This window comes from Nothobranchius furzeri, chromosome 16 (assembly GCF_043380555.1).
Source record: "Nothobranchius furzeri strain GRZ-AD chromosome 16, NfurGRZ-RIMD1, whole genome shotgun sequence".
Taxonomy (NCBI): Eukaryota; Metazoa; Chordata; class Actinopteri; order Cyprinodontiformes; family Nothobranchiidae; genus Nothobranchius; species Nothobranchius furzeri.
The window spans coordinates 33501700-33521446 of record NC_091756.1 but is presented as its reverse complement, the minus strand read 5'-3'; the positions used below and the strand labels follow the sequence as shown (position 1 = coordinate 33521446).

Sequence of the window (19747 nt, the reverse complement as noted above, 5' to 3'; positions counted from 1 at the left end):
GCTGAACAGCAAAAAGATAAAAACAGTAAACATAAAGAACTACAATAAAAAACAAAACTAAGCATCAAATTTCAGGCACATGAAAAGTTGGCCTTTAGCTTAGCCTTAGAAAACTCTAGAAAGGTTTCCACACCAATTTTTTGAGGTAGATTGTTCCACAATGATGGTGCAAGAAAAGAAAAAGCAGGTTCCCTAATATAATCTTCCATTAAAAGGGCCATGCCCAGAAGGTCAGAAGTGTTTGAAGGGACCAGACTGTTTAAAGCCGTGTGTGTGTGAGCAGCAGGATCTTAAAGCAACCCAAACCTCAGTGAGGAGAGGACAGTATTGGTGTAATGTGCTCTAAACAATTGGGCTTTTTTTTATTTTCATTTTTTTACAAAGTTTCGTGTTTGCCTTCCTCTGGAGCACAGCACATCTGAACGATCCTCCACCCTTCACAATAAGAGTGTCATACACACACACACACACACACATACAACAAAACATCTCAAACTTATTAAAAGTTTGAGTTTTCCTGAAAAGCATAAACATTTTTTAAGCTTCAGATGTTTTGATGATTTGTTTTGGGTTTAACACTTTTATTGTGAAGGATTAGAGCACATTATAGTTTACTCAGCAAAAACCATTGCTAATCATGGTTAAAATATTAATATAAATAGAACAAATCTGGAGCGCGGCTTTCTTTAAATAACGTTCTTAAAACTTTTTTCTGCAGTCAGTTTGTCAAATTTTCTTAACATTTTTCTTATTTCTCCTCAGCAGCCCTTATGCATCACCTGATTTAAAAACTGGGAACCTAAAGCAGACATATCCGATCCCCATCACTAGCACTAGTTATTACGTGGTACCGTTTCAGCAAACCTATGTAAAATGCATCAATGCAGTTATGGATGCCTGACGCCAGACATTAGTTTTGGCTGATGTCAAAAGCAATCTTTCTAAACCATCAAGTAAGCAAACACAGCTGATTAAAAACAATCAAAGCTTCTTTAAACTCGTAAATATGATCATTCTCAAATGTAAACAAGCATTTGATTCCCCAAAAAGTTGAGAAAATAAGCAATTCACAAAGACAGAGCTTTTGTTTGAAGTGCATTTTAATTTTATTCATCTATAGAGTATAAACTGCACTTTTGCATTGAAGAAAGGGGAAACTGGAATAACTAGAAGTCATAAACAAAATTGCACTGAAAATCATCAATAAATAAATAAATCATAGAAATTATTTTTGAATTGTGGCTTAACAGAATCATTTCAAACAGCAGACTACAAGAATGGGCCCTTCTACACCCGTGAGGTTATAAAGCTGCTTACCCTAGAAAGTGTAAATAAATAGAATTGTTTCTCCGTGCAAATAAAACAGGACCCTATATTCTAATAGTATCAATCTTTTATTTACAGATTTTCACAATGAAAACAAATAGAAAAGCTAAATCCTCTGCCCAAAATAAAACGTACAGCCTCAGTCAGCCACGACATAAAAACAGTTTTCTCCTTACACTGGATGAAAGGGTTCCCTTAACAAAGATCAGGTTATAGGAGCAACGCCATCTCTGAATAATACAGATTTTACGTGTTCCCCTTTTTATAAACACAGGAAACAGAAGTAAGTGACACATTTAACTCAGAGGAAACAAGGAATGAAACAGTAAAAAACAAAATCCCGATTTCAATGTTTTAATATTACCGAGGCTCCACGTCGTAGTGAAGCCAACAACAGTAAACCAGTTCTAACAAAGCCACATTCATGGTTTTGTTTACTACACAGGAAGTCTCTGATGATGCCCGTGGGCTCTTCATACCTACAGAGTCCTTTCCTCGGCGTTAGTAGTCGATGCTCCGGAGAGCGGCGATGGTGGAGGCGAGGCGTCGGGGCAGCAGCTTGGCCGTCTGCCTGTAGTCTTCAGGTTTAGCCCTCAGCAGCGCGACGATGTGCTGGAGCGTGCGGGACGGCTGGAGGCCCAGAGCGTCCATCACGTTGCTCAGATAGTCTGGAGAACAAACGGGAGACCCAAACGTAAACATTTTTTATTTAAAACACACGTGTGTTCCACGCACAGCCATGACCTCTACCGATATCTGTGGCCAGCTGTTTGGTGAAACGGGGAGTGAGTTGGGGAATCAGCAGAATGGCATCACAGTAGGTCTGCATGGTTGCCCTGGCGATGGAACCCAGCCAGTAATCTGCTGTGTTGTCCAGCTCAGGAATGTCGTCACCTGGGGAGAAAAGACGTTGGGAGAGATTTGATACAAATGAAGAGACCTGTGTGAGGAGTGAAGGTAGAATCATCTGTCGGTAACCTTGCTCCGGAGGGAAAGGCAGCTTCCCAGCATGTAAGGCCATCTCCAACGCAGAGTCCTCCTGGGTCACGAAAGGCTCCAGGTGAAGCGGCAGAGACATCAGGTACTGTCCTATCTACAGTGGAGGGAAATAAAACCAGGAAGTGGCGTTTGATCCCAGTAAAAGTAGTTAAATAAACACGCTGTAGCCGAGAGAAGGACGACTCGACTAACATTTGTGATGTACTCCTGTGGTGACAGGCTGAACGTCGGCAGGTCTTCTGTGTAGCTCTCTCCGATACCAGCAGCCCCATGAGTCTTAGGAGAACAAACCAAACAGAATTAAACATCCCAACACCCCACGCTCCGCACTCACGCTGGATCTGAAATCAAATCATCCAGAAACTCGACACCTCCATCTTGGAGACGAGGCAGAGCTGGTGTTTGATCTGCAGGAAGACGGAGTCGAAGGCCAGCTGGTTGGCCTGCTGATTGAGTCTGATCAGAGCTGATCTGGGCTCAGCTAACAAGCTGGAGTTGCCTGTGCCCTTTTCCTGCAGGAGGATGGGAAACGGGCATGAGAGGAGCAGCAAAGGGAAGGGCTGCTGAACCCATCACACAAAGCTCTACGCCACACCTTTAATGAGTAAAGGACCTCCATCAGGTTGTTGTACTCAGCCACGTTTCCTCTCTGAAGGTAGTTGTACTCCTGCCATGGGTTTTTGGTGGCACTCTTCCTCTCGGCGGAGCTGGCCTCCTGGATGCCTGCCAGACTGCGAGGGCTGTACGACTCTGATAAGTACTTACCTGCCGTGCTCAGGATCCTGCAAGAGGACGGATTATGAGGAATGCACACTTCTTCATGTGATCTAGTTATAAAACTGTCCAACAACATACAGACATGGAAACTGTTGCTGATACCCTTCTGTTAAAGACACAAACCCAAAAAAGTCAAAGGAAGTTGATTTCTTATTACAATCAGAAATACAGTTGGACTATCCATCTGATCAACCTGAGGTTGCATGTCCTCTTAGGTCCAGATCCAGGGAGGACGCTACACCCCCGTGGACTTTAAACTCACAGGAACATCCAGCTGGTCACAGATGGTCTTCTAGCCTTTAATGGTTTCTCGAAGCTCCTGAGACAACTGTGCCCCATCTGCTGTCTGTGTTGGCTGTGGTACACACCCAGATACCAAACTGCGCTGTGACTACCCGTGACCCTTTAAGCAGGCCGACTGACTGACCACAGAAAACACCTTTGATCAACACGTTTCCATGGTCACTTCATTTTCTTTCCAGTCCAGTTTCACCAACTCATTTCTGTTATTCCACTGAACCACAGTTTAAAAGGAACATCTGATTTTGATTTGCTTCCAGGATTTTTAAAGGGCTATTACATTTGTCCGTTTGGGAGTCTTCCATTCTTTAACACAAGGGTATCTACAGTGTTAGATCGATACCTGTAAACTGTTTCAGGAGAAAAGATAAAAATATTCGACACAAACACTGCTCTCACTTGTTGGACAGCTGCTGCTCAAACGCTCCACACTGTCTCAGCAAATCTCCACACGTGGCAATAATCCTGCAAAGACCCACATGGTGAACAATAGTTCCTCCTTGATTTATTTGAAAAGTTTAGCCGCTGACCTGACTGAATTCTGAAAGGCCGTCCAGTCCTCCTGAAAAGCAGACGAGCTTGGCACCTCCTCAAGTTTACACTTCTTCCTGACTGACTGGAGCGTTGTGGAGAAGTCCGACACATACCTGGAATGGACCGTTTGTGTAAGCCGGCAGCATCACCTGATCTATTTCTATCAATACTGCATCAAAACTAAACCTTTTCACAAAAAAAACCCAGTCATTTAATTATGGAAAGAAGTTTACAGGAGGGCAAAAAAGTATTTGGCAGCAAACGAGGGAAGTCTTTAACCGTGAGAGACGGAATGTAAAAAAATAAATCCAAGAAATCACAGAATTTATTTGTTTGATTTTTTTCGCCCCGAAATCTCATGATACACATCCCCATCCACCCTTTCGCTGGAGTTTTTGAAAATTAAAAATGTGCCCATATTTTCTAAGTTACACACATCTCTTCTAACAACGGTAGATTCTGCATCTTGCTTCACCCATCCCCCCCCCCCCCCCCTGCTTCAGCCATCTCCCCCCTCCCCCTGCTTCAGCCCTCTCCCCCTCCCCCTGTGCCGCGGCCGCAAACTCACTGATGCGCCTGCAGCCTCTCGGAGTTCCTGCTGCTCTAAACATTAAAATAATTATTTCATTTTCTGTTCCTCACTTCTGATTACCTTCAATGGTGTCTGTTTGTTGCAACCAGCAGGTACAAAACCTAACTTGTTTTTATTTGACGATTTTTCTGTCCTGCCTGTTTATTATCTTCCTGCATCTCCTCTCAATCCTAAAGAAAAACTGCTACCTGGGTTCATATATATTCACCTTATGAGTTACCTTTGAACTGCAGTTCTAAAAGATCTACCGACCGCAAAAACCGCGGGGTGCGCGCCGGCCGCATCAGTGAGGTGAAATCACCGGAGGACAAAGCAGGTGATGCGCTCCGCTCCACAGCAGCGAAACGCGTCAGGCACAAAATAAAAGACAGAAAACATAAAAGGAAATGAGCCGACATGAACAATCGCATGTTCAATTTGTTTTTGAGGTGGCGACACCTGATTTGATAATGTTACTGTGGCCGTGCTCAGGACGCAGATTCTGGAGCGCGTCAACAATCAGAGCTTTGCATGCGCAAGCTGGTTAAGGTTAGGATGGGGGTGAGGGGAATGTTAAATTGCAAGAGGGTAAACGTCACAATTTGGTCAAATGTCCGTTTTATGGCGGGTGTCAGTACTGACGCTCTGGCACAGCGCGTTGCCTCCCGACACGCAGGAGCTTGTCACCTGCTGTCTTTTCCGAGGACTGCATCTGCCGGTCATTATCACATGACAACGACCAGTCGATGACGGGCATAAAAAGTCACTACAGAGCAGTGGTCGACTAGTTCATACAACCCCCAGTAGACAGGTGTCTTAATGCAGATAACAAGTTCAAACAGACGTCGTTAAAACAGGAAATGAGTGACGGATAGAAGAGCTTCTTAAAGGAGGAGGAGCAGGTCATTAAGGGCAGAAGTCTTGCTTGTTTGTAGGCACTAAATACTTATTTTCTGCATCGTTATACAAATAAAAAAAAATAAAAAAATCATACAATGAGATTTCCTGGAACTAATTGTACATTCTGTCTCTGCCAAATAATTTTCTGCCCCACTGTATCACAGATCTGCTCTGAGAGTGAGAAAGGCATCCTTACTTGGTGAAAAGGGCTTTGAGAGCTTTGAGGAGACCACACACGGCGAGTCCATCAGTCAGTCTGACACAGCGGTCCACCGCAGCACCAGCCAGACCAAACAACTTGCCCACTGAGTGGCTCAGCTCTTCTACACAATCAATTACCTCCCCATGCTCCTAAAAGCAGACACAAAGAGGGGAGGTAATCACAGGAACAGAACAGGAATCAGACGGTCCTTAGAACAACAAAAGCATCTAACCAGCGGGACGGCGCTGATCTGGATGAGGAGGAAAGCCTCCTCCAGCTCTCCGTACTGTAGCTGGAATGGTTTGTAGGGATCATACAGTGCAGAGACCAGCTCGTTCACCTTCAGTAGGTTATTCTCACCTGGTTGAGGGGAATGGAAACAGAAAATAAGGACCACAGACATCCTCTGTGTGTCTTCAGTAAAGTCTGTACAAACCCAAGTGAGGGAGCATGGCCGCCTCCAGGCTGAGTCCAAAGGTGGACGTGGTCTGATGGAGCTCCAACAGCGTGTCCAGGCGCTCCTCTGGAGCAGCACGGTCCATGGCAGTGCTCAGGCACACGGGGATGGACGGCACCATGGCCCCCAGGGTCTGGATCAGCAGCACTGTCACCACCTCATATGGGTTCTTGAACACCTGCGTTAGTTTCACATCATGGGTTAGGCTTATTCATCACTTTGGTGCAACTGATTTATAGTAAATCCTCGTCTCACCTGGCTGCTCCACTGGACCTGAGAGTGCCAAGTGGAGAGCAGGGTGTCGTAGAACTCAGACAGCCACTGATTCAAAGCCAGCTCGGTCTGAGAGAGGTCCCGCCATACGCCCACCAGCTGGCCCTGGGGACCCATAATCAGATGTTTAGTCACAGATTATCTGATGGAGAATTCAGACAGAAAAGGATCAGCGGCACTCACCTTGTGGCACTTGTAGTAGTACGCTAGGAGCTGTGGCATTCTGTCAATCTCTGTGAAGACTTTAACAAACAGCTTGGCTTGCTCTGCAGACAGAACAGAGAGAACACTGAAAGCAATCCAATTTAAGTGAAGATCATGAAGAAAACCTCGTGTTTTTACCTATAGACATGGAGTTAAAGGTGGCTACTATCTGAGGGCTGGCCATGGCCTCCAGTCTGTTTTTCAGAGCCTCAAGGTGGACACACTTCTCAGAATAATCTGGTGTGTCCACTAGCATGGCCAGGCTGTTCTGCATGCTTGTCAGCTTGGAAGAAATGACAGCAAGGTCCTAAAAAACGAAAAGGGTTTTAACTAAACATCATTTTAGCAGTTGTAGATCTAACAAAATCTGTAAAAAAATGGAGGCATGTAAAATTTCTACCTGAGTTTTGAAGGTCTCTTCGATGTCTGCGCTCAGCGTGCTCCATTTGTCTGCCTCCTGAAGAGCCTCCACAGCCTGCTGCATTCGACCTTTCACCTGATCTATTTCCACCAGCACCTGATCACAAAGAATTTGTTACTTTTAAGTGACAGACCACCAGGTGTGTCACCATGTAGTGAGGGGAATGCTCACACACCTGCATGGACTGCACAGTTTCCTGCTCAAACTTCTTTATATCCTCCTTCACGAGGACCATCTGCTCCTTTAAGAAGGTCGCCTCCTGTTTCAGAGCGTCCGCGTCGCGCAGCACCCGCGGCATGTTCTGCAGGGCTTGGATACTGGACTCTACACAAAGATTCACAAAGCATTGTAGCTTAGTCTTTAAAACACACAAAAATAATGTTTTTATGATAGGTAAAACATAAAAGTCATGATTTACAAGTGTGTGTTTGTTTTATACAAGATCTAAATGCAGAGGTGTATCAAAACACCAGCTGGTGATCAGAATCAGTCAATACTCACAAAATAACATGAATAAATCTGACTTCTTGCCCCCAGTCTGCAAAGTCACAAAGCTGCAGTTTGCATTCTCATCACCAGATCTTCCGTGTGAGAGCTTTCACTTCCAGAATCAAGAGTTTTCAATGCAATTGGGACGTTTAACAAAAGTTAATGTTATTTTAGATAAATCAGTTTTAGCAGGTCCATACTGAACAATAATGAGAAGTTAGCACCGGCTCACAAAACCAGAATCTGAGTTTGAGCCTAGGAGGAGATCAAAGACTCATAACGATTGTTTAAAATCTGACCAGCAGCTGTAACGTAAAACAAAAATAAGATGTCCTTTATTCAGAGTAAAAATCTGTTATTGGCTTTAGGAGTCACTCATTTCCTAATTTAAATTCCTTTAGTGCAACAACTTTGTCTATTTTTTGACATTTTATGTCCAAAACTTCTCGCCTCAGTTTGTTTTCATTAGTTTTGTTGATGAGTTATAGTGGTGATGTTATCTTGGAATGTAAATGACAGCAGCCCAATTAAATTCGCAAATGAAGACGTTTCTGTAACTGTACTTAAGAAGCAAAGGAACACTTGATTTAGTGATTTCAAACATTAGGAGAAATAATAAAAACCACATCTTCGTAGCCTGTACTTAACAACACATAAAAGAGCAGAATTAATGCCCTAAAGCAGCAGCTAAAAGCTAAGACACGTATAGGATTATATGTTTTGTTTATACTTCTGACCCTCAATAGCATTGTTGACCTCCTGGATGAACAGCTGGAGTTTCATCACCAGCGTGGCCGCATGGGTGTCCGCCTTCCCCGGTGCTTCCTTCTGCACCACCTTGAAGGCTCCGTTCACCCAGTCCTTCACATCAAAATCATCGTCCAAGAACTTTGAGAAATCCATTTCAGCTCTTCACCGGTGAAACAAACGGCCCAGACTTCAGTCAAACCGTTCTGGTCCAGCCTGTCACCGACTGGACCAGACGACGCTCTTCCCAAACAACGGCTTCGACACGAATATAAAGTAAATTGCCCACGAAAATGAAATTAGCATCACAACTAAATATAGCTCCAGTAGGGCGATGGCCTCCTCCAGAGTTGTTTTTTTAATATTCACGGTCTAAAAATGAGTAAACACATCGTTCTTCTGGCAGTTTTTTTTAGTGGTGACAACAACTTCCTCATGCGCTCTGTATTTAAGTTCCCCGGAAACAGATAGGGAAAATGATGTTCCTACCCAAAAAAAAAAAAAACACCTACATTAAACAAAATTTTAAAAATTATAAAAATCTTTATCATCAAGATAAATTCGCCATTTTTTATCTATAATAACCTGCTTGCAAAACGTATAAAATAAACGCAATTTACTGTGTTACATAAATATAGCTCCGTGTCGATACTAGTTCAGTATGTGATTTATAAAAATTTAAACGTTAATAGCTAAAAAAAACAATAGAGGTTCCAATAGGCTTTACTTTCATTAACAGTCAAGTGTGCTTGTCTCTAAAGACAAAGCACACTTGACAAAGAGGAAAGACAAAAGGTGGAGGTGTCTGCTTCTACATCAACAATGCCTGGTGTTCGGATGTGACTGTGATCTCCCAGTACTGCTCTCCTGCCCTGGAATTCCTCTTCATAAACTGTAAGCCATTCTACTCCCCACGTGAGTTCGCTTCATTCATTTTGGCCGCTGTTTACAACCCGCCTTGTGCAGACGTGCACGAGGCTCAACGTGCGCTCGCGGAGGAGCAGATCCTAAGTGTGGAACAGACCTTTCCGGACTCTAGTTATTATCCTCTGTGACTTTAACAAGGGTAATCTGAGCCAGGAATTGCCTAAGTACAGACAGTTTGTTAAATGCCCGACAAGAGAGCAGTACACGCTGGACCACTGCTACACCACAGTCAGTGGAGCTTATCGAGCCGTGCAGCGAGCTGCTCTCGGCTTCTCTGACCACGCCATGATTCACCTCATCCCCTCATATAGGCAGATGCTGAAGCGCTCCAAACCTGCAGTGAGAACTTCTAAGAAGTGGACCTGCGAGGCTGTGGAGGAGCTTCGCATGTGTCTGGACACAACAGACTGGAACATGTTTGGATCTGCCACAGACAACTTGGATGAATATACAGACACTGTGACGTCATACATAAAATTCTGTGAGGACAGCATTATTCCAACAAAAACCAGGGTCACTTTTAGCAACGATAAGCCCTGGTTCACACCCAAACTGAGACAGCTGAGGAGGAGAAAGAAGCAGCCCACAGAGCCAATGACAGAGAAAGCTACAAGGGCGCTGAGTACCAGTTCTCAAAAGAGTTGAAAAAGGCGAGATCCCGGTACAATATGCGTCTAAAGGAGCAGTTCTCTGACAATGACACCGCCTCTGTCTGAGAGGGCTCAGGCAAATCACTAACTACAAGCCTAGGGCCCAACATGCTGCTGATGATCTACAACTGGCTGAACAGCTTAACTCCTTTTATGCAAGGTTTGAAATGCAACACCCATCCCCCACACCCCCTACTGCACAGGTTTCTTCAGCCACTCTGGTGTCACATGCCTCCCCCACCACCTTCACCACTGTGAATGGTACAGTCCCCACTGACCACCCCTCCCTCTCCACAGTGACAGAAGAGGATGTGCTCAGGGTTTTCCGTAAGCAAAACCCACGGAAATCCCCGGGCCCGGACAGCGTCTCCCCCGCTACCCTGAGACACTGCGCAGAGGAACTGTCTCCGATCTTCACGCACATCTTTAACATCTCCTTGGAGTCCTGCCATGTTCCAGCCTGCTTTAAGCTGTCCATCATTGTCCCTGTCCCTAAGAAACCCCGTATCACTGGACTGAATGATTACAGGCCTGTGGCGCTGACGTCTGTAATCATGAAGTCTTTTGAGCGCCTGGTCCTCCCTCATCTCAAGCCCTTCACCTCCCCCCTCCTGGACCCTCTGCAGTTCGCATACAGAGCTAATAGATCTGTAGACGATGCCATCAACCTGGCCCTCCACTTCATCCTGCAGCACCTGGACTCCCCGGGAACCTACGCTAGGATCCTGTTTGTGGACTTCAGCTCTGTGTTCAACACCATCCTCCCTGCTCTGCTCCAGGACAAGCTCTCCATGCTCAACGTACCCAACTCCACCTGCAGGTGGATCACTGACTTCTTGACAGACCGTAGGCAGTGCGTGCGGCTGGGGAAGAATGTTTCCACCACTCAGACATTTAGCACAGGATCCCCACAGGGCTGTGTACTTTCTCCTCTGCTCTTCTCCCTGTACACAAACTGCTGCACCTCGAGCCATGACTCCGTTAAACTGATCAAGTTTGCGGACGACACCACCCTCATCGGGCTCATCTCTGACGGTGATGAGTCCGCCTACAGGAGGGAGGTGGAACGGCTGGTGTACTGGTGCAGCAGCAACAACCTGGAGCTCAATGCTCAGAAGACAGTGGAGATGATTGTGGACTTCAGGAAAGTCACAGCCCCATCTCTCCCCCTCGTCCTGACGGACACCCCCGTCACCACTGTAGACTCCTTCCGCTTCCTCGGAACCACCATCACACATGACCTTAGGTGGGAGCCATCCATCAGCTCCCTGATCAAAAAGGCCCAGCAGAGGATGTACTTTCTGCGGCAGTTGAAAAAGGCCAAGCTGCCGGTCCAGATGATGGTGCAGTTTTACACGGCCATCATTGAGTCCATCCTCACCTCCTCCATCACTGTGTGGTACACTGGAGCCACAGTAAGGGACAAACATAGACTGCAGCACATTATGCGCTCTGCTGAGAAGGTGATTGGCTGCAGCCTTCCATCTCTCCAGGACCTGTACGTCTCCAGAACTCGGGGGCGTGCAGGTCGGTTAGCAGCTGACCCTTCGCACCCGGGTCACAGACTTTTTGAGCCGCTCCCATCAGGCAGGAGGTTACGGTCCATCCGGACCAGAACCTCCTGCCATAAGAACAGCTTCTTTCCATCTGCCGTTAGACTTGTGAATAGCTTATAAACACACAACCATGCTCGTCTTCTGTACTCGACGCAACGTCACGTTATCGGCCATGTTACCATTACCTGCCATTTTTTATAGCTGAAAGTTTTATTCTAGTTTTTTTTTATTATATTTTATTCTATTTTTAATCTTATTATTCATGTTATATGTAGCACATTAGTACCGAAGCAAGTTCCTAGTTTGTGAATTGTTTGTTCACTGACAATGGCAATAGACCTATTCTGATTTTGATTCTGATTCTCTAGTAGCTATTTTAATACATTAGTGTTTTTAATTAAGGGATATTTTAATCTATAAAAATCCAATTTAAATGTGTCTGAAACTATACTGTTACCCCTCACAGAGATAAAGAAAATAGCTATCACTCACAACATTCTGATCATGAGCTTATATATGGATATGTATAGAGATGTTTGTGAAAATACCTTTGAAAATAAATGTTGTATTCATCAGTTTATTTTATATGTATGTCATTAATATATATCAATATTATATAGCTTCTCGGGGTTATAAAGAAAATGCGGTGTTTTCTTGGAACATAGGCCCAAACAACTAAAAAAGGTAAAACTGGTGTTGTAATTGTATTAAACACACAACAGTGTTGTTGATTAGGTCACAGTAAAATATTGAATATTTCCAGTGCATGTCAGTATTTTACCTGTGAAGAAACTGATTTAAATATTAAATGATAAATGACCCAAACGGTGAGTCAGAGGACTCCAAAGCTCTTTACACTACAGTGTATCATTCATCCATTCACACACACATTCACACACTAGTGATAGTGGCAAGTTACATTGTCTACAGCTGCCCTAGGGCACAGGGGCAAAGCTGCTCAGCACAGGCACCACCAGTCCTTCCAACCACCACCAGCAAGCAGGGAAGGTGAAGTGTCTTGCCCAAGGACACAATAGCAGGGTTCTCTGAAGGGAGCCGGGATAGAACCTGCAACCCTCCCTATTACTGGATAACGCACTCTACCTCCTAAGCTATTGCTGGCCCTCTAATCTAACTTTTCTACTGTGTACAACTTGTCTTCACTTGTCATCAAGAATCTTCTGGCGCTGAGTTGTAACTGGCAACAGTTGCTCATAGAGGGGACTTGTTTGTTTTGATATGTGGGCTGCAGTACCCACATTTGACCACGGGATGTCCTTTTTACGTCATGCACCTTAAACACATCAAACATAAGGCTGATGTATACTTCTCCATCAGCTCAAAAATGGAGTTGTGCACATGCATTAACAGAGGTTTTGCCTTCGTACTGGGGAGTGTTGCAATGCACTTCCCCATCCGGACAACAGACAGCGTAGTGCTATTTGGGGGTATCCGGCCACCACAGTCACGGCGGTGTGTTTACTTGTGCCTATGTATTTCAGATATTTTTAACACAGATACATTACACCTTCATTCTCCTCTACCTCTTCATGTATTCACCACCTCTTAACCCACGTTTCTCATCATTTCTGTCCATAAATAAAATGTTTGCTGCAGATCTTTGTACTGCTCCATTCACGGTTGAATAAACGTCAGTAACCTTTTCTGTGAGACGTTCTTCAGTCTGTCCCATGTCTGCCGCTAAATATCTTCATCTCTTTTAAAAAATATATAGATATTTTTTTTGAGGGGGCCAATGACGGTGCTGTCAGTGAAGTTAAAGGAAGCAGCATCCTGGTCAATCACAAGGTTGCCGTCTCCATCACTTTCAATGGATAGTTAAAAATTTGTGCATGAGCTCGTCAGCCTCTGCGGGCCGGTTGGAGGGCCCTTGCGCTGACACATAATGGCGATGTGTGTCTCCATACCCACGCAGACAGAGAAGTATAAATCAGGCTTTAGGGTTCCCAAACCTACAAACTCAACACCGAACACCTGCCATGCCAATGTGCAGCTGGGTTGAATTCAAGCATCTTGTATGGCAACACTGCAACATCCACAAATACTAATCACTAACAAGGTACCTGCATACAGTCTGATAAACCAAAAAAAGCATGATAAAATAAATGGTTCCTTCCAAAAGACTCCAGCAGCAGAGGCCAGAGGTGTGAAAAAGTCACTGCTTTGCAAGTCACAAGTTAAGTCAAGTCTCGAGTCAAGTCCAAGTCAAGTCTAAGTCCTTAACTTTGAATTTTCAAGTCACAATCAAGTCATCTGACCAACTTCCATTTAATGACAATGATAATAAATAAATTCCAGAAATAAAGCTCTAAAAACTTCATTTATTTGCTCAAACAAGCAGGAAGTTCAACTGAAACTGATTATAAACAAAGTGCTGCTGCATTTAGCAGAACGAGATCAAACCCAGAACGAAGAATGATTTGTGATTTTTGTCCATGTCGGGCCATTTTGTGCTAAAACATCAAATATGCTCAAGTCATCATCAAGTCCACTGATGCAAGTCGATTCAAGTCGCAAGTCATTGGTGTTCAAGTCCGAGTCAAGTCGTGAGTCTTTATAGATTTTATCAAGTCAAGTCAGAAGTCATTAAAAATGACTCAAGTCTGACTTGAGTCCACATCTCTGGCAGAGACACAATCAGAGCTCTGACAAACATTTCTGACCATGCCACACCCACTCCTGTATCTGCTCCTCTTGCCATCCAAGGTGTGGAGTATTAACCACAGTGCATTCATGTTCTAATGTCTGTGTAAAATAAAAGTCCTCCCATGGCTACGTTATCAGACTGGAAGCCTACCGGCTCCAGATACTACGTACATCTGTTTCATGACTATTATGCAAACCATAAGGGTTGTAAAAGGCCAGGCAGAAGGTAGTGCTGGACGGCACAGAATACCTCAGTTAGCTTCTACCAGCTATCTGAGAACACAGAGTCAATTCAGCCTCCAGTTGACTCTTTAACCAAGATGGGATTTATTGATGATGTCAAGACTTCATTGTCCAAGGCAGTGTTTACTCCATCTACTCTGTTGTCTGGATGCAGGGGTCTACACATGGCTCAGGTCAGCCTCTCTGTGGCCACCTTCATCCTGGGTTGTTTCAGAGGGGGCAGCAGCCACACCTACTGGAACTATGCTATGTTTTCCTGGGCTTTTTGCCCCATAATGACGCTCTTCATCACCATTATTGAGATGTTCAAGCTTGATATCCTCCTCAAATTCTGCATGGACTAGGCTGACTTCACCACAGGAGTGGCCATGTCGTCCTCATTGAGGACCGTCTCTGTCGCCGTCACTTACGCTAACTTCTATGCCTGCTGGAAATGCCTGTATGGCTTGGTAGTGAGTGCGTTCGCCTTCTTGTGTGGCTTTGTCTACACCCTCGAAGTGGTGAAAGATAAATTCATGGACAAGAAGGAAAAGGACTTACTTGGCTGCTCTGCCTGGATTCATCAAGGTTCTGGAGGCTTTTGTAAGCTGTATGATTTTTGTGTCCCTCACTGGCTACAAAGACAAACCAGCGCTGATCATTTGTGTCATAGCGTACATCATCCCTTTCCCCATCCTCCCTCTGATCATAGCCACCAACATCCTGAAGAAACTGAGGAGCTGTTTGCCCTTTAACCTGGACAGGTTTGTGTTTCTATTCCTGGTGATCTCTGTTCTGTTGTACCTGCTCACTGCTATCCTGTGGCCGGTTTTCATGTTCAGAAACAATCCTCGTCCCAGTGACTGCCCGCCTAGCTTTTGTGTATGGGCCATTCAGTTCATGGTGGCTTTTTTTTTTACATATGTCAATCTCATTCTTTTCACTGTGGATCTCATTTTCACTCTTCTTGGGATCTGTGGCTTTAAACGCACGTAGATGCTCTGTTACGTTTTTATTTAGAACATTTTCCTGTGTATGAATGCTACTATTTGGATACTTTAATATATCATGTTTGATTATTTTGCATTTTATAGTTTGTGAATCAACACTTGAATACTCATTTTTGTTTGTTTGTTGTTGTTTTTTTATGGATGATGGAATTTGGCCTGGAAAAATCAGCTCAAGCATTTTACTTGTCTTTTTGTGGTTTCTATTATTTTTAACACCAGCAAAAATAAATAAATAAATAAAAAGGAAAAGGTTTAAATTTGTCTGACACAGATGTGACTAAAACACACATATTTTGGATCCTATGCACTTTCCGCTACCGGGTCGGTAACGAGATGGCATCTGCTTGGAATAGCAGCAGTCACCGGTCACTTTTTGATCATTTTTTTAATCTTTTTAACATTTAAATGTTTGTTCTTGTGAAGAATCTTGTGATTTTTATCTACAGAGGCGCTACATAAAACAGTGTTTTCTTTCTTTCTTTCTTTCTTTCTTTCTTTCAAAAGAAATCAGAACACTTGAGTTAAAGATACACTTCCTCTTTGTAAATATTTTTTAATTATGTAATTCTGTGAATGTAACAGTATAAATAATAAATAAGTATTTACTGTAACTGTGTGTTTGCATTGCAAGCAGCTAAAATGTGTGAAATTAAAAACTTAGATGAAATAGAGCAGGGGTACAGCACTCCAGACCTGGAGGGTCGGTGTCCAGTGGCGTGTCTAGATCTATTAAAATGGGGTGGCCCAGGTGAGGCCCAACTTTGTGCATGGGTGGCACCAATGGTTATGCTTTTTTTGTTTTACCCTCAAGCCTTTTGTAGATAATGAAAAGCCTATTTAAAGGGAAATTAGTGTGGTGGCACCTGGGGTGGCCAATCAGATTCCAAGGGTGGCATGTGCTACCCCAGGCCACTCCCTGGACACGCCCCTGTTTTAAACCTTGTTGTTTATATTGTAGAGCTGGTGTTGTCCATTAAGTCCTTAAACAAATCATGTGCTGCTTGGATTTTGTTTCAAAATCCTAAAATATGTAACTGTTCAAAGCAGTCTGCTAAAGAAATGACCGATAAAGGAGAAGCATTGCTTCTGATCTCTTTTATAAACACAGAATGTGAAACGTGTTATTGTAGTTTAAAACGTCTGTTGGTATTTGACTATTAGTGCATCGCTTTATTGTCTCACTGCAAACACAAAAAGAGAAAAAGATACATCTATTCAAATGTTACAACCTTTACTGACATGTCACAGGACGGAGATAGAAATGCAAATGTCACAAACTCACACCTGTAGCTCCTAAAACAAAAAAGAGGGTCATCTCTTCAGTGATGCACGTATAAAAACTATTTCAAACGATTGGTCATGATTAGGTTGTTACAAATGTAGCGAAAGCCTCAGGACTCCTCAGGCTCATCCAACTCCACGTTCTCCAGCAAACCCTGGAAGCAGAAGTAATGTGAGTTGCAATAGACAGGTGGCTTGTTGGGAGACGGGTCCACCACTTCAGGTTTCAGCGACGTAAACGGGTTGGCTCCACTTCCCTTCATGTCCATCTCCAGCTCCGTCAGGATCTGGAGGGAGTAGGTCATCTCTGACTCACTGCAGGAGGACAGGTGGACATGAATGGTGATGGAGGAACACTACCAAGGAGCTGTTAAAAAACACCCCAAATAGGCAACACGACAGAAACACGCTTACTTCAGAGTGGTGAAAAGAGAGGGAATCTCGTAATCCCTGAGGAGCAGAAGTGTTGGAAGCCAGCCATCATCCAGACCCTGACTGGCATCAAAGCCTAGAAGAATCAGGAGTGTAGCTTAACTCAGAAGTGTATCTTCACGTGTTCAACATTTTACAAAAATGCATTTGACATCGTACAAAACAACGTGAACGATGTTCTCACCTGGATGAAACCCAACAACTAGGTCTGGCTTTGCTGCCTCCTCTTTTTCCACCAGCTCCTCCCAAAACTGGTGGTAGAGGCCTTTATAGGCACTGATGTAGACCCTCTGTCTGGGTCCAAAGGCTTTGAGAGGAGGCCTCATGATGGGGCCATTCACCACCTCTGGTCCCACCATCACTACCTCTATGCCCTGGTGTCCTGGGAACATGCAGCTCAGCTCATCGTAGTCCGTTACTTTAGCAGCTATTGTCTCGTTGCGTCCTACTCCCACCAGGTGAATGGTGAGAGGTTTGGAGCATGGGTTCAGACCAAACTGCCTCATTCCCCAGGCTATTGTAAGAGGCCTGCAGAAGAACTCACTGCAGACCCTCCACAGAGACTGCTTTAGATCTTCGTCGCTAGGCCGAGGCCTGCCTGCGTCGGTCCACAAGTCCTTCATGTTGGCTCCGTTTATGATAGGATCGAGGCGTGACGGGAGATCTCCCTGCATGGAAAGCCAGTCATCCCAACACTTAACCTCTGACTGGGGCTTTGACCACTTCTCTGTGGTGAATGGAATTTCTCCTGGTGAAGAAACACGATAAGTTTCACTGATTAGTGAACAAAAACACTGATCTGCCTTTGATTCTCTTTTACCTTTGAACACCAACCATTCAACCACTCTGTCGATAGAGGCTAGACGCAGAACGGAGCAGAACTTCTTGTGTTTGGGCCAGTCCTCCCTCTGACATTCTTTGCAGCAGTAGTAAACATGTAGGCATCTGCACAGAGAGGACAAGGTAAGGAACGTTTGAGTCCCTCACAGAAGGTTATTGTTATTGTTATTACCTGGCACAACGCTTCAGACTCTCTGTGTGTGAAAGTTCATTTTGCCGTTTCTCACAAAATGCACAGATTTTGAAGGACTCCTCCATCTTCTCAAACATCTCCTTCTGTGACCGGAAGGCCATGGGTTTGGTCTTCTGCGGGACACTGACACAACAGATAAGAACACCACATAGGGCTGTCTTTAACTTAACCCTAATCCAAACAGGCCTTTGAGCTTCCCTTCATATACGTCGTGTTGTCACTCTTCAGAGAGCACCCATCTTCACAATAGTTATTCTAGGGCACCATAAAGTCAACATATGGACATGTATTGAACTTTGAATCACAAAATCTAAAACTGACTCCACTTACCTCTGAGTTTCCGTCATTTTAAGGCTTGAAAGCGTCAGTTCAGTAGCTTCTCCTGCTGGTTTGATATGTGAGCGGCCTGCTGGGGGGCTGCTGGGGCCAGATATAGCACCTGTGCTTTGCCTTCTAGAACAGTCTGACACATCCAGACCATTCCTGACCGAAACAAGAGCCACACTCTCTTGGGCAGTTCATCATTAGAAATGTATTTAACATCAAAACTACATTATAAAGAAATTGATGGCTATCATATTTCCGCTTATGTTAAACAAGACAATTAAAAAGCCAAGAATTCTTTGAAGAAATATTTATTGGCTTTTTGGGCCAAAATCTCTAAATGAGATTATTTTGTGTTGAAAATTGTTTGGTTGACTGTTTTAAAAAGAAGATGCTCTGTTCTTTGGTTCTGCGTACTTTTGGAGCCAGACTCTGGATGACTGTGGGACTGAAAGTCAGATATCTAAAACTTAAATTAATAATTTTGGGAAAAAGTGTAAGAAAAGTTCAAACTGAACATACAGCAGCAAGGTGAGTACTAATTTAATCTATAAGAATCAACACTTGGAACGTTTTCCATTGGTTTGTTATGGATTTAAAACCTAAACCCCAGCCAACCACTAGGGGGTGGATTTTCATTTCTTTTTGCTTCGCGTATGACAGACTTCAATTACGCAAAATCTCCAGGGGTGCCCAATACATAGACGCCTCAGGACCTGCCGAACAGGTCATTCAACCATCCAATCAGGTGTGTTGGAGCAGAAACACAACTAAAACATGCTGGATAGTGGCTGTCGATGATATGCAATGGACACTTAAATCAAAAATCAGGTCACGAAAATGTTCTCTGCTCTGTGGTGTGGTAGTAAAAGTCATATCCAGATGTTGTGTTTAAATGCTGCTGCAGGGACATATAGGACACAACCTAAGTGAGAATGTGTACACCCAGGGTTGAGAGTAAAGGGCAGAGTTTGGTTAGAACCAGAATTCAAAAGCTTGTCATCTCTCCTGTGCATTAACATCTTTAATCCACTAGAGGACAGTGTTGCTCTGTCAAAGCTGTTTCACAGCACACTCAGGTTTACTGGAGTACTTCAGACACAATCATTTATTTTTACCATCTCCTACTGGAATATGTTCACGGCACCCATTTATACACACTTGTAAAATGTGATCACTAGGAAAACAATGAAGAAATGTTTACTATTGATTCAGAGATCATGCTAAAGTGGCATTAACATCCCTTGTGTTGATCTTCTTGATAACGCAGATGAGCCACCTGGGTCGTCCCCTAATAGATATTTAATTAGCTTTATCGCTGGAGCGGTGCCATTTACAGACAAATGAACTCTAACACATAGAACCAGCTTCTGGTAATGATCTGGGACTCATATAGTGCCTCTTTTTAATGTGGCAGTAAAGAACAAGTACTCCATCTTGCCCAG

General features: G+C 44.0%; 3 protein-coding genes across 3 annotated transcripts; 1 reads left to right on the top strand and 2 right to left on the bottom strand.

The window, feature by feature from the left end:
- Window positions 1–1664: 1664 nt before the first annotated feature.
- On the bottom strand, window positions 1665–8588 carry cog7 (component of oligomeric golgi complex 7). Its single transcript, XM_015963354.3, has 17 exons — window positions 8191–8588; window positions 7140–7288; window positions 6944–7060; window positions 6682–6850; window positions 6523–6605; window positions 6322–6444; window positions 6046–6244; window positions 5842–5969; window positions 5604–5758; window positions 3933–4049; window positions 3802–3867; window positions 2921–3107; window positions 2697–2837; window positions 2518–2601; window positions 2305–2419; window positions 2077–2220; window positions 1665–1994 (listed from the first exon to the last, which is right to left on the bottom strand). Exons 1-17 carry the CDS (start codon window positions 8354–8356, stop codon window positions 1828–1830), a joined length of 2310 nt encoding a protein of 769 aa, XP_015818840.1. The 5' UTR covers window positions 8357–8588; the 3' UTR covers window positions 1665–1827.
- A 5607-nt stretch (window positions 8589–14195) lies between these two features.
- LOC129166554 (myeloid-associated differentiation marker-like protein 2) lies at window positions 14196–15417 on the top strand. Its single transcript, XM_054749163.2, is given in 2 exon segments — window positions 14196–14770; window positions 14772–15417. Coding segments are annotated over 2 exon segments (897 nt in total). The 5' UTR covers window positions 14196–14320; the 3' UTR covers window positions 15219–15417.
- Window positions 15418–16446: 1029 nt separating this feature from the next.
- Window positions 16447–18557, bottom strand: LOC107388021 (putative protein MSS51 homolog, mitochondrial). Its single transcript, XM_015963358.3, has 6 exons — window positions 18309–18557; window positions 17958–18101; window positions 17766–17890; window positions 17130–17693; window positions 16928–17021; window positions 16447–16828 (listed from the first exon to the last, which is right to left on the bottom strand). Exons 1-6 carry the CDS (start codon window positions 18323–18325, stop codon window positions 16624–16626), a joined length of 1149 nt encoding a protein of 382 aa, XP_015818844.1. The 5' UTR covers window positions 18326–18557; the 3' UTR covers window positions 16447–16623.
- Window positions 18558–19747: the final 1190 nt, after the last annotated feature.